This window comes from Eurosta solidaginis, chromosome 4, assembly GCF_040869045.1.
Source record: "Eurosta solidaginis isolate ZX-2024a chromosome 4, ASM4086904v1, whole genome shotgun sequence".
Taxonomy (NCBI): Eukaryota; Metazoa; Arthropoda; class Insecta; order Diptera; family Tephritidae; genus Eurosta; species Eurosta solidaginis.
In genome coordinates, this window is record NC_090322.1 from 259419769 (window position 1) to 259433058 (window position 13290).

The 13290-nt window shown below is 34.7% G+C and overlaps 1 protein-coding gene across 1 annotated transcript; it reads left to right on the plus strand.

Annotated features, from left to right (window-relative positions):
• Positions 1 to 3270: 3270 nt before the first annotated feature.
• On the plus strand, positions 3271 to 4241 carry LOC137251379 (uncharacterized). The gene is made up of 2 exons (XM_067785840.1): positions 3271 to 3868; positions 3931 to 4241. The coding sequence occupies exons 1-2, from the start codon at positions 3457 to 3459 to the stop codon at positions 3936 to 3938; spliced, it is 420 nt and encodes a 139-aa protein (XP_067641941.1). The 5' UTR covers positions 3271 to 3456; the 3' UTR covers positions 3939 to 4241.
• The last annotated feature ends 9049 nt before the right edge of the window (positions 4242 to 13290 follow it).

Here is a 13290-nt window from a genome sequence, read left to right on the forward strand (position 1 = left end):
TTTGACATTTTGTCATACAAATTGACATTTATTTAAAAATAAATTTCAACGCTGATTATGATGCCAGGTTGTATGCGCCAAGTGGAGTATAATCGTGGCTAAGTTGCCAAGTTTACGCCAAGTCAAGTCAAGTCTATGCTAAGTATCAGTAATGGGGGCTTTAGTCGCACTTGGCATAGCAACATTGGTGATAGATATCGGCTGATCGGTATCAAAATATCTATGAATAATTATGCGCGATACATATGCTGGTTGATAGCTCGTTGCTTGCCAGTAAGCGAATAAGTGAGAAATCAATTCACCCGCACGATCATCGCGACGATTGCGCTGTCACTAATATAGGCGCACTTTCAATTTTGAAGAGCCCTGATGTAAATACAAGTGAATGCTTAGTATCGGCTTCGAGATGCTAATATCCCTTAGTATTGCTAATATTCGTCACAATATGTAATCTGTCGTAAAAATTGTGTACGTTATTTTTCAAGAGGTTGAGTATGTAGTGTGGCCAACTAGAAAACCCTAACCTTAGGAACTGAAGACTAAGGGCCGTTTCACCAGATGTAGTTGTCACTTAACTATAAGTTATCGAAATTTTCGTGTTCTCCATGCGAACTGAAGCTTCGTGATCCATTTATGTGCAAGGAAAAATTGTGAGCAAAAATCAGTTTTTTGGGTAATTTTCGCGTATTCACAATCGATTTTTCCGATTTATTCTACAAAATATTCAGAATTATCGATTTAGCCGGAGGTGGCCCACCGTGTGTTGGTGAAATGGAAAATGTCAAATGAAGTATCTGTTAATTTGCTATCCCCAAGGTAGAGACTAAATTAGCTGGAGATAGTGGAAACGGTCCTTAAACCTGTATTTCACATAAGCGCCAAATTTGTAGCTAGCTTCTAAAGGGTCCCGATTTAGCATGCGACTGTTGCATAGTTTTAGGCCTACAACAAGTTCGCTGCAGAAAAATGTTACGAAATAAATAAGCTTTCTTTTCTCTCTTCAAATTTAAACAGAAAAGTCTGTTAAGTTACATTTTTATGGTTTTACTCATTTTTAATAAAAATTAATACTGACCCAAACCAGATTGAATAGAGATAAATTGTCATCACTTACTAGGGCAACCAAAAAATGTATTTTCAATTACACGGACTATTTTAGACAGAAGACTAAATTTTCTCGCTATTGTAAGCTAAAAAAAACATGAGAGGTACCTTTCGTGTAACTAGCTTTAAAACTTCATACATATCAAAACACGAAAATAAAGTTTAAGTTAATGGTTTCGAACTTATTTGCATTGGGTCCGGTACTCTGTGAGAGAGTTAAGGTTAAAAAATTGAAATTCTTTCGCCCTTTAGATTATGCTTAAGTCTGAGGTATAAAATGTATGAAAACATCGAAGGTAAACAAGAATTTGCAGTCGCTTACTTTATAAGCAAAATGTTTCAGTAGAAAATATTCCGGACTTTTTTATATTAACATTTTTTGTTGTTATTCAAATCCAATACAGGGTCCTTCAGTGGTTTGGCAAACAGTTCGAGTGATGATCTGATATAAATAGCTTCAAAACAAACGTTCGCAATCGTTTAAAGATATGTACATATGTACGCAGGTACTTTCAATTTTTAGAAATAATTATAAGTGCATGCCGCACACTGGGACCAAGCGTGCTCGAAATTCGACTTTTAAATAATGAAATTAAAAAAAAAAAAAAACAAAAAAAAATTGTTTAGTATTTTGGGCCAGAAAAATTAATAAAAAAAAATGTATATTCCTTTTAAAGTTCTGCACTCTCCCCCCATATCTTCAGCTTTCTACCTGTTCTTCTAGGAGATATATATTTTTAAGTTGAAAAATATCCCAAAACTCTGAAACTACATGTGTTCAACCAGAAAAATAAATTGAGGCAATTTCGATTTAAATTGAGTGGTGTTCATACAACTCAATTTAGCTTACACAATAGTATTTGATAGCTGGTTGGCTCATCTCTACAGCAACATACCTTTGTTCAGAAACAAAAAGCCCTGTAGATCTCCAACAACAAAGCAACGTAGTGTATCAAATACAATGCAAAGGAAACGACGAAGAAAAATGCAACAAAGTGTACATCGGGACGACCAAACGAGCTTTAGGTACGCGACTATATGAACATGAAGCCGATATACGAAAAAAAAAACAAAGCACAGCATTAGCGCAGCATGCAGTAACAAATAATCACAGAGATGACTTTGCAGGCGCGAAAGTTTTAGATAAAGAAATGAGAGAAAGAAAACGATACACTTTAGAGAGCCTACGAATACTGCAAAATAGAGAAAAGACAATCAACAGGAAGGAAGATACTGACAATATTGCCGCAGCTTATTTATTATGTTTATAGTGTTTAATGTGACAAAGTGTACCACAACTCGATGGTACCGATTTTATATGTAATTAGTGGTGTAATTTTTGTAAATTTTATTTATTTTCATTTTGTAGTTTTGTCTACCGCCACATCTAAAGTAAGTTGATTTTCAGAAGTATGTTTTATTTGTTCATCTGTTTCGTTGAGTTTTGTCTGTGGATATATGTATATTCATAAGCATTTAAAAATTTTAGTATTGTAACTTTTTGCATTTATTGTTGTTTTTATTTTATACAATAATAAATAGAATATTACGCCCCTGATGATGCCAAGGAAATTTGGCGAAACGTTGGGCCGTAAGGTGGAATAAACCTTGTTTTTATTCACAGTACAACGAAATAGATCAGAATAGCTTAAAGGAAACTTAATCTCCACATAAGAAAAATAATATTTGCACATCACTTTAAGTTATTTTTTAGTAAATGCATTTAATTTTGCGTATTATTTTCACCACAACACAAAATTGCAAAGTTTTATGTTTTCTCTCCATTCCATTCGCTTAACACTAACACGCAGATTTGGACAATCTGAACAAAGTTATGTTGTTGCTGTAGAGATCAGCCGACCATACAGTTGAACCATGATAAATAGCATATCAGCAACTGTCAATACAAAAAAAAATGTGAAAAGAAAAATTTTAAAGTGATAAAAGTTGTTCACAATCTGAAGCTTATATTTGTTATTGCAACATTTCCAATATCGAATGCACAAAAATGCATGCCTAAGTTGTTTTTTAAATATATCAGTTATTTTTGGTTGCCCTAGTCATCACACTTCCTACCACACACCACCGGCACTCTGTGAACTAACTCGAATGGCTAACTAGTAGCGGCAAGTAGTATTTGCGCTCTACTCACTTGGTGGGCTTAAATTCTCAAGCTTAATATTTAGTTGTTCCGCGACTTTTGTATAAAGCAGTTCATGATAACCGCAAGCATACTGTAAATCTAAAATAATATCAAGAAAACAAAAGCAATACTTGAAACGTCAATAAATAAAACAAAATTTAGTTTTTTAATAAATAAGAAAAAAATAAAATTTAAATAAAATTAACAAAATGAAGTCTTTACCTGTGCTATTTTTTTTAACCTTCGCGTTTTGTGTTGCTAACGTGCACGCAGACTGTAACGACGATAACTCCAAAAGCTCCGACGAGGGTGAAGTAACGCATTTCTTCAAAAATTTGGGCTGTAAAATACAGAAGGGCGCCGAAAACTTGCAAGAGAATGCCAAGCCATGGACAGAAAAACTTGGCGCCTCCGCTAAGGAGTTTGGCAGCAGCGTAGCACAGAAATACGACGAATTGAAGCACAAATTAACGGACGAGAACAAAGACGCTGGTCCATCAACACCGTTCCCAATAGCGAATGCTCCTACTGAGAAGGTGCCATTAGCGCCGTTGTTCGGTGAAACAGTAGCAGCCCAAACTAATAATAACAATCCATCATTAGTTGCAGCAGCTGGCAAAGGTGAGCAGCCCGACGAAAAGTTCATAACGCCTTCAAGTATTGATGATCGTTTCCTCTTTCAGACGCATGAATGTCCCCGCGGACATGCACTTGACCATCGGCGGCGTTGCCGTCCAAATGTTTAATGTTTTATGTAAATTTGTCAAAGTTTTAGATGGCTGAGCAATGAATCTGATATGGACAAAATTATGGCGTGTAGTATTTATTTGCTTAAAAGTATGATTGACTTTCAAATTAAATTAAATTAAATTAATTAAATCGTAAAATATTTAAATTTTTTAAATATTCATACAAATTTTATAATTGGCAATATAAATGTTATATATTTTCAAAACAACTTTCAGTAAAATACACGTACATTTACATAATCATATGTTTGTGTGTTGTGATTACTAAGCAAATAGTTGTTGTTATTGTAGAAATTCATCATTATCATCGTAAGTTGACGCTTAACAGCCTGGGTGATTTAATTAACACCAGCTATTAGTGCTTCGCTTCAAAGGTGACCCAAGTTTTCTACAATAGACTCGCGCACCTGAGTGCGGGCCTCTTGGTCACTCTGCTGCAAAACATGTGTGTCGATAGGCATATCTTCTAAGAGCATACTCCTAGGTTTAGCTACGTTTTCATCACGGGAATTACCATGGCTCAAGAATATGGTTGGCTCATCTCTACAGAAATAACAAACATGTGCTCCGATCGTCAAAATCTATGTGCTGGTGTTAGGCGAATAGAATGCAAACAAAACGTAAAACTTTGCAAGCCTTGGGTGTTGTGGAAAATGGTGAGATAATAATAATGCATCTAACAATTTACTAAAGAATAACTGCAAGCGATATGAAACAATTTTTTAATACAAAATAGACTTCTACAGCAGTAAGTAATTGTTTAAGTATTGGTTTCATTTCGCATTCTCCAACACCTCTTGACAATGCCTACGCCAGAGCAGTGACAAAAATCAGCTGATAAAATGAGCCAACCATATAACAGATTCATGAGAATGACTATAAATCTTCCATCGAACTTAAAGGGCTCATTATCACTGAGCACTGTATAAACTATGGTATAAACTGTGCTTATGAAAGATTCATGTAGTTTGATTTTTGTCCATCAAGGGAGGACTTTTCTTTTTAAATCCTTACTCAGTCCAAAGAAGTTAAAGTTGGCAATAGTGATTCTAAGTTGATTTTGTAGGTTGTCATGGTTTTTGTGTGCTCCACAATTTCAACCTTCCTTCGTCTCTTTATACAAGCCAGTGAAGACGATTATCTCAGTAAGACAAATAGGACGGACTTAGCCTAAGCTCCTCGAAAATTTATTGAAATTAATATAGACTGAACAAAAAACTAAAAAAAAACATGGTTTTTGTGTGCTCCACAGTTTCAACCTTCCTTCGTCTCTTTATACAAGCCAGAGAAGACGATTATCTCAGTAAGACAAATAGGACGGACTTAGCCTAAGCTCTTCGAAAATTTATTGAAATTAATATAGACTGAACAAAAAACTAAAAAAAAAAATAAAAACAAGCAAAGGTGTCTAAGTTCGGGTGTAACCGAACATTATATACTCAGTGTGAGCTTCGATTGTACATTTCATTTCAGATAAATTACTTTTCTACATAACACGTGGCACCGGCCATTTAAAAACAAAAAATGTCTCCCCATTTCCTCTTACAATAAAACTTGACAAGTGAAATATCATTAATTCAAAACTATTTTTGCTTAGTTATAGCTTATTATTCTAGTCCACGAACCTTTTAAACTTGTTTTATATCTAAGTTGCCGATCCCGTCCATTTTTACTAGAAATATTTTGGTTATAAATAAAATATATGTACCCAATTTTATTACGATCCGTTAATTTTTCTTCGAGTTATGGCTCCCGAAACATAGAAAATTGCTTGGTCGGTGCTACGCCCATTTTTTTAAATTTGAAGTTTTTCCTATTTATTGTTATAAATCTACTTGGTAAATGAAATACCATTCATTTAAAGCTCTTTTTTGCAAAGATATAGCTTATTTTATTCGTCCACGACCCTTTTAAAAATCTTTTATATAAAAGTGGGCGTGGTGCTTAACCGATTTCGTTAATTTTTCTTCAAAGCATTCCTTATAGTAAAAGCAACCTCTTTGCCGAATTTTGTTACGATAGGTTTAACGATTTTTGATTTATGATTAATAATATTTGTAAAATTGATTTTATCACCAGTGGGCGTTGACACGCCCATTATAAAATTTTTTTTCAAATCTTTATCAAGGGCCCAATATCAGTCCACACGTCAAATTTCAACATTCTAGGTATATTATTTACTAAATAATCAAGTTTTTTGTGTTTTCCAAAATGTTATATGTATAAAAAGTGGGCGTGGTTATCATCCGATTTCGCCCATTTTCAATACCAATCTATTATGGGTCCAGATAAGCTCGCGTACCAAAATTTGGTGAAGATAATATTAATATTCACTCAAGTTATCGTGTTAGCGGACAGGCGGACGGACGGGCATGGCTCGATAAAATTTTTTTTCGATACTGATGATTTTGATATATGGAAGTCTATATCTATCTCGATTCCTTTATACCTGTACAACCAGCCGTTATCCAATCAAAGTCAATATAATCTGTGTGCAAAGCACGCATGTATGAGGGGAAGTACTCCAATATGATCCTTCAAGCATTCCAAAACAATCCAAAACATTATAAAAACAATTTCTTCACGGTCTGGAAATACTCGAAATTTTTTTCTAACTTTATATCCGAAGACAATTCTGTAGTGATCTATAGATGGTATGAAAATTATGTTGAAATAGCCCAAAGTTTAGCTGAAAAGTCCATGAAGCCCTTTTTGAATAACCCGAAATTATCTGTTTCTGGTAAAGTTCCTTATTTTGTGGTTTGTAATGTAATCACTGGGTCAGCTGCAGTTTATTGAAAAGCATTATTTGCCTAAATGTCCACTTGTATGTTCAGATATCGAGCTTCACGAACACTTAGTACCTACACCTTTTTTTTGAGGATATATCTAGCAATAGATACCTCCAGGCTATCAGCTATCTGTGTTTCATATTTACTTAAATTCCGTTTAGCTGAAGAAAAACCTTTTACTAAATTTTAGAGTTCCCTATAAATGGTTATTTGAGATGCAATTGAGAGCAAAAATTCGTTATTAACCGAGTTTATATGAAGGCTAGGTGACAGAAGATAATAGGGGGACTCATGTAACCATATAAATGCCTTATAAAGTGTGTAGACGTATAAATTTATCTAGTGCGTAAACGAGCTGTCAAATTTTGTATGAAAAATCATTCACACAATTTGTATAAATTTACGCGCACATTTCATTGTGTAAACGCGGTAAACTCAAAGGAATGCAACCTTGCAGACATTACAGCAGGCATTTTCATCAGAAATCTCCAACATTAGCAAGTAAAGGCGTTTTAGTTTTGATTTTTCACTTAATCTTGGCATTTTTTAATTTGTATAACAATCAAAAAAAATTTGTTTGGCAATAATACATCTGATAAACAATCAAGTTTATCAAGAGTATTACTAGATGCGTTCATATAATCGCGTGTGGAAATGGATATAATTTTGCACCTTATAAGTTTATATGCTTTTATGAGTCCCCCTAATATTTATTATTGTGTTTACAAAAATTTTTGGTCTGCCCGTAAAGACTCATGCTTATGCACAAAGTAGCAGACACTGATCGCGTGAAAAGTACCGACTACTTAATATTGCTCCCGCACAAAAAAACCTGTTTCATATTCGTTGCGTCTTTTTATTCTGATTTTTTTTTATTGTTTGGGTGAAGGTGAACTGTTTTGTATATAAAATCTTGTCATTCCAGTAGCGGTGAAACCGTTTTTGTTCCTTTTGTAACGCTGTTCGGCAAAACTAAATTCATTTTTACGCATGAGTAGGAGTTACACAGTTGGCGGCCACCGTGGTGTGATGGGTAGCGTGCTCCGCCTATCACACCGTATGCCCTGGGTTCAACTCCCGGGCAAAGCAACATCAAAATTTTAGAAATAAGATTTTTCAATTAGAAGAAAATTTTTCTAAGCGGGGTCGCCCCTCGGCAGTGTTTGGCAAGCACTCCGGGTGTATTTCTGCCATGAAAAGCTCTCAGTGAAAACTCATCTGCTTTGCAGATGCCGTTCGGAGTCGGCATAAAACATGTAGGTCCCGTCCGGCCAATTTGTAGGGAAAAATCAAGAGGAGCACGACGCAAATTGGAAGAGAAGCTCGGCCTTAGATCTCTCCGGAGGTTATCGCGCCTTACATTTATTTATTTTTTAGGAGTTACACATTGTGAAACAGGAGCTAAATCTGACCAATCTTATGTCTTTATTTCTCAACATCCATTATTTACCTCTCCAAAATCAATTAAAGGTATATTCGAGGTTAATCATACGCCCGTGCTATAAAAAATTATTACAAACAAATCTCAGAAACTTTTCTAGTATACATTCTAGGTTCATTTTTGTGGAAACAGTAAACATTTTATGTCGCAAAAAAATTACCCCGATCTTAAAAAAAATTGCAACAAGGCTTAAGCCCTCGAAGAAGCTCGAGTGCAGGCATTAAGACCATAGAAGTAGAGGGCTACATAATATAGGCCGAAAGCACTACATCTTGGTGCCACAGTAAAGCCGGTACTTGAGAGTCAGCCTTGAGCGTCGGAGTTATTTTTTAACCAAAGTCCTTGTGAAACAAATACTGGTAAGGCTATGGAGACATTCAGCCTATGTGATGGCTTTTGAGACCGGGCAGTTCAACGCAATCTAACCAAAAAATAAATAAGGAAGGTTAAGTTCGGGTGTAACCTAATATTACATACTCAGCTGCCAAATTACAGCTTGTAAAATTTTGAAATTACCTTCTTTTAAAAGTGGGCGGTGCCACGCCCATTGTCCAGAATTGTACTAATTTTCTATTCTGCATCATAAGATCAACCCACCTACCAAGTTTCATCGCCTTATCCGTCTTTGGTAATGAATTATCCACTTTTTTGGTTTTTCGAAATTTTCGATATGGAAAAAGTGGGAGTGGTTATAATCCGATTTCGTTCATTTTAAACTTACTCAACTTATCGTGTTTACGGACAGACTGACGGACGAACGGACGGATGGACGGGCATTGCTAAATGAATTTCTTTTTTTGCCAAGATCATTTTCATATATAGAAGTCTATATCTATTTCGGTTAGTTTGTGCCGTTAGGGGGTACCGTTATGCGAACAAAATTAATACACTCTCTGAGCCCTGCTCAGCTGAGTATAAAAATTCTCTGAAAGGAGCCCCGAAGCGAAAATGTTTACATGTATGTATGATTTCTTCTGATCGAATTTACAAAAAAAATCTCTTTATTATACTCAGCGTGCTTTGTACACAGAGTATATTAACTTTGATTGGATAACGGTTGGTTGTACAGGCATAAAGGAATCGAGATAGATATAGACTTCCATATATCAAAATTATCAGTATCGAAAAAAAAATTGATTGAGCCATGTCCGCCCGTCCGCCCGGTAGCACGATAACTTGAGTAAATATTGAGATATCTTCACCAAATTTGGTACACTAGCTTATCTGGAATAGATTGGTATTGAAAATGAGCGAAATCGGATGATAACCACGCCCACTTTTTATACATAAACAAATTTGGAAAATACAAAAAACCTGATAATTTAGTAAATAATACACCTAGAATGTTGAAATTTGACACGTGGACTGATATTGAGACTCTTGATAAAAATTTGGAAACATTTTTCAAAATGGGCGTGGCACCGCCCACTGGTGATAAAATCAATTTTACAAATATTTTTTTTTTTATTTTTTATGAATCATAAATCGAAAATCGTTTAACCTATTGTAACAAAATTCGGCAGAGAGGTTGCCTTTACTATAAGGCATGATTTGAGGAAAACTTAACGAAATCAGTTAAGTACCGCGCCCACTTTTATATAAAAGATTTTAAAAAGGGTCGTGGACGAATAAAATGAGCTATATCTTTGCAAAAAAGAGCTTTTTTATAAATGGTATTTCATTTCCCAAGTGGATTTATAACAATAAATAGAAAAACTGCAAATTAAAAAAAATGGGTGTGGCACCGCCCCTTTTATGACTAAGCAATTGTCTATGTTTCGGGAGCCATAACTCGAAGAAAAATTAACATATCGTAATGAAATTGTGTACAAATACTTTCCTTATAGCAGAAGATATTTCTAGTAAAAATGGACGGGATCGGTTAAAGACCACGGCAACTTAGATATAAAACAAGATTAAAATGGTCGTAGACTAGAATAATAAGCTATAAATTAACAAAAAATTGTTTTAAATGAATAATATTTCACTTGTCAAGTTTTATTGTAAGAGGAAATGGGGAGACATTTTTTTTTTTAAACGGCCGGTGCCACGTGTTATGTAGAAAAGTAATTTATCTGAAATGAAATATACAATTGAAGCTCACGCTGAGTATATAATGTTCGGTTACACCCGAATTTAGACACATTTACTTGTTTTTATTTAACTTTTAATTACTTGTTCGAAAATAATAGATCTTCGCATGACGACAGATATAGCAGCGAATTATTGGATTGGAATTTTTTTAAATTTCGTAAATTTAATTCTCTTTTTTTTCGTGAATTTTGTAACTGAAATTATACAAGTAAATTTTAAACACGTCTTCATTTTAATTTGAAAACTCGAGAAAATTTTGAATTTTTTATTTGGACTTCTCTGAATTTGTTTGAGGATGCAGTCTTAAAGCCCAATCAATTCTAGTTAATAGGTTTCTTGAAATTCGCATTCATTTTGGACAATTTTTTCCCAACGATATTTTATATTTTCTTCCAAAAAAAAAAAAAAAACAAACAAAATTGTTTACATTTTGTATGGATTTAAAATACCAATGGGTAAAAATTTGTATTATAACTTGTGTTTTATTACACTAAAATTTATTGGACTACAAAACTGCACACTCCAAAACATTGTGGATAAGACAAGTGTGTGACATCCTTAGCATAGACGTCAAAATTACAAATATAACCGATCACCTGATTTTTAAAATGACTATCGTAGTTTCATCCTGTTTCTCTTTCTATCACGCGCTGAAGATAGCCGGCCGTTTTCGCCGCCATATTCAACATCCTGTCAGCAATTGACGGATAAGGTGTCACACTTGTTTTGTACACGATACTCCAAAATACAGAGAACTACAAATAAAAAGTTTGAAATTTTAGTAAAATTTTCGATTTTTTTCAAAAACGTCTTTAAATTGGTTTGCATTGTTTCAGTTTCAAAATTTAAAGAAGCTTTTTTCTTAAAGTACCAGAAATATCAAAATTCGAAGGAAGAAGTGCGCTAAAAATTGCCTCTGCTAGTTTTTTGTTAGCTGCCATAAATGCGCGTAAATTTTCTATAGTTAACTAAAAGCCTTCTGTTTACTTCTCCAACTTTTCCCCATGTTTTATGACTAAGTGTTGCGGGTTAGTTTGCATGTCTCTCAGGTTTTTTGTGTAACTTATGAGTTATGATAATGAAAACATCTGCTATTTACTTTGTATTATTAACTTCAGCATTGATACTCTAAATATTGGTGCCATAAATATTTGCACATACTTTGTACAGTCTATAAATTATTTACTGAATTATGTTATAGAAAATAAGGTAATTCCATTGCCATTATAATTTGGTTAGTATTAGACTGAATTTTAGAAAGCAATGGGTAATTTCAGTCAGTCATTATTGGACTGGGGCTGATCTACCAGGTTACACGTTAGACGTTACAAGATCCATCGAGTTACATGACTGTCACCAGATCGACATTGCGACAGACGGGCGGCATATCGCGTGAGCATATCTCTTAAGCATAATCATGCAAGCCAATCTCAAAAACAATCATTTCGGCGAATGAACTAAGAACGACTTACTTACCTATGCCAAAATAGGAACAATTTCTCTGGGCTTTTAAGCGGTTGCAGCGCTGCTGTTTTTACCTGAGTTTTAAACAAAAATATTGTGGAAAATCGTTTTGTTTTAAGTAGCCTATAAGCCAGGGTCAGAGTCTATTTATGAGTAATCTTACTCGTATTCCGGAATTGATATTGTAATTATTAATTTTTTGTAATTTGTTGTTGTTTTATAAACAAAGTATTAAATATCAACAAAAGGTGAATAAAAAATTGATTGTTTGGTATCCAGTCGTTTGTTTTAATTGTTGTTTTCCAAGATACTAACAACCGCAAATATGAGTAAGTGAAATCTCGCGCCTTAACGGCGAATGTATAACTTTTCATTCTCTAGAAATTTATTGATTGCGTTTAAATGCATATTAAATGCATATTTACACGTTACGTGACAGTTTTGCTTAGCACCACAGAACCAAACTTCTAGAATTTAGTACTCACAAATAGCGAAGATAAACAAATTTCACTGAAACACGGTTGCAAAAGTGCTGTTGTTGTTATACAATAGATACTTATCTAAATTTTTTAAATTTCCGTTATTCACTTTATTAAATATTACAAAGATGGGAGATAACATCAACCCATCAAAGATGGCCGTTTCATCCCTTTCACCAGAAGTGTCCTACTAACCCTAAGAACAATAAAAATAGATGGCGTAACACTAGAATATGAAACCGAAGTAAAGTACTTGGCTGTCACCTTTGACACCCAACTGCTTTGGAAGCAACACTTTGTCTCCATGATAATTACGGCCACTAAGTCCATTATGGTGGGTAAACTTCTAGCAAGCAAATCATGGGGCTGCAACCCACATATACTGAGACGAATATACCATTATAGCAAAACCTTTGATAACCTATGGCACAAAGGCATCGCAAACAACTGGATTGGCAACAATGCAAGCCTAACAAAACTACAACAACCCACAACAGCGCTAGAGCATTTCCTCGTCCGAACTCCGCTGCACATAGCAATGCCAAGCAAAAATTTGAATATTGCATAGGGGGCCGGGACCAAGGAAATGTTATCTCATTCTGAAACGAGGAGGAATTAAGAGATAAGATCCCAGTCTCTCAATATGTGATATTACATAGAATGCAGCTAGATTAGATAACGTCCAACGCTTACATATAATTTTATGGCATACAGATAACCGGAAAAGACCAGAGGGAATTGTAGCTGGAGTCTTAGAGCCATAGCCAGAATATCAATCATTCTGGGGGTATAAAAAATAAAAGAAATAAAAAAAGTAAGGCGCAATAACCTCAGAAGAGAATTTATGCCGAGCTTATCCTCCAATTGTGTCGCGCTCCTTTTCATTTTCCTACAAATTGGTGGGAAGTTACCTACACGTTTTATGCCGACTCCGAACGGCATCTGCAAAGCTGCTTTTCATGGCAGAAATACGCTTGGAGTGTTTGCCAAATAACTGCCAAGGGGCGACTCTGGTTAGTAAAAC

Excerpts from the sequence above, each read along its gene's own strand:
- LOC137251379 (XM_067785840.1), top strand. The coding sequence starts at position 3,457 with ATGAAGTCTTTACCTGTGCTATTTTTTTTAACCTTCGCGTTTTGTGTT.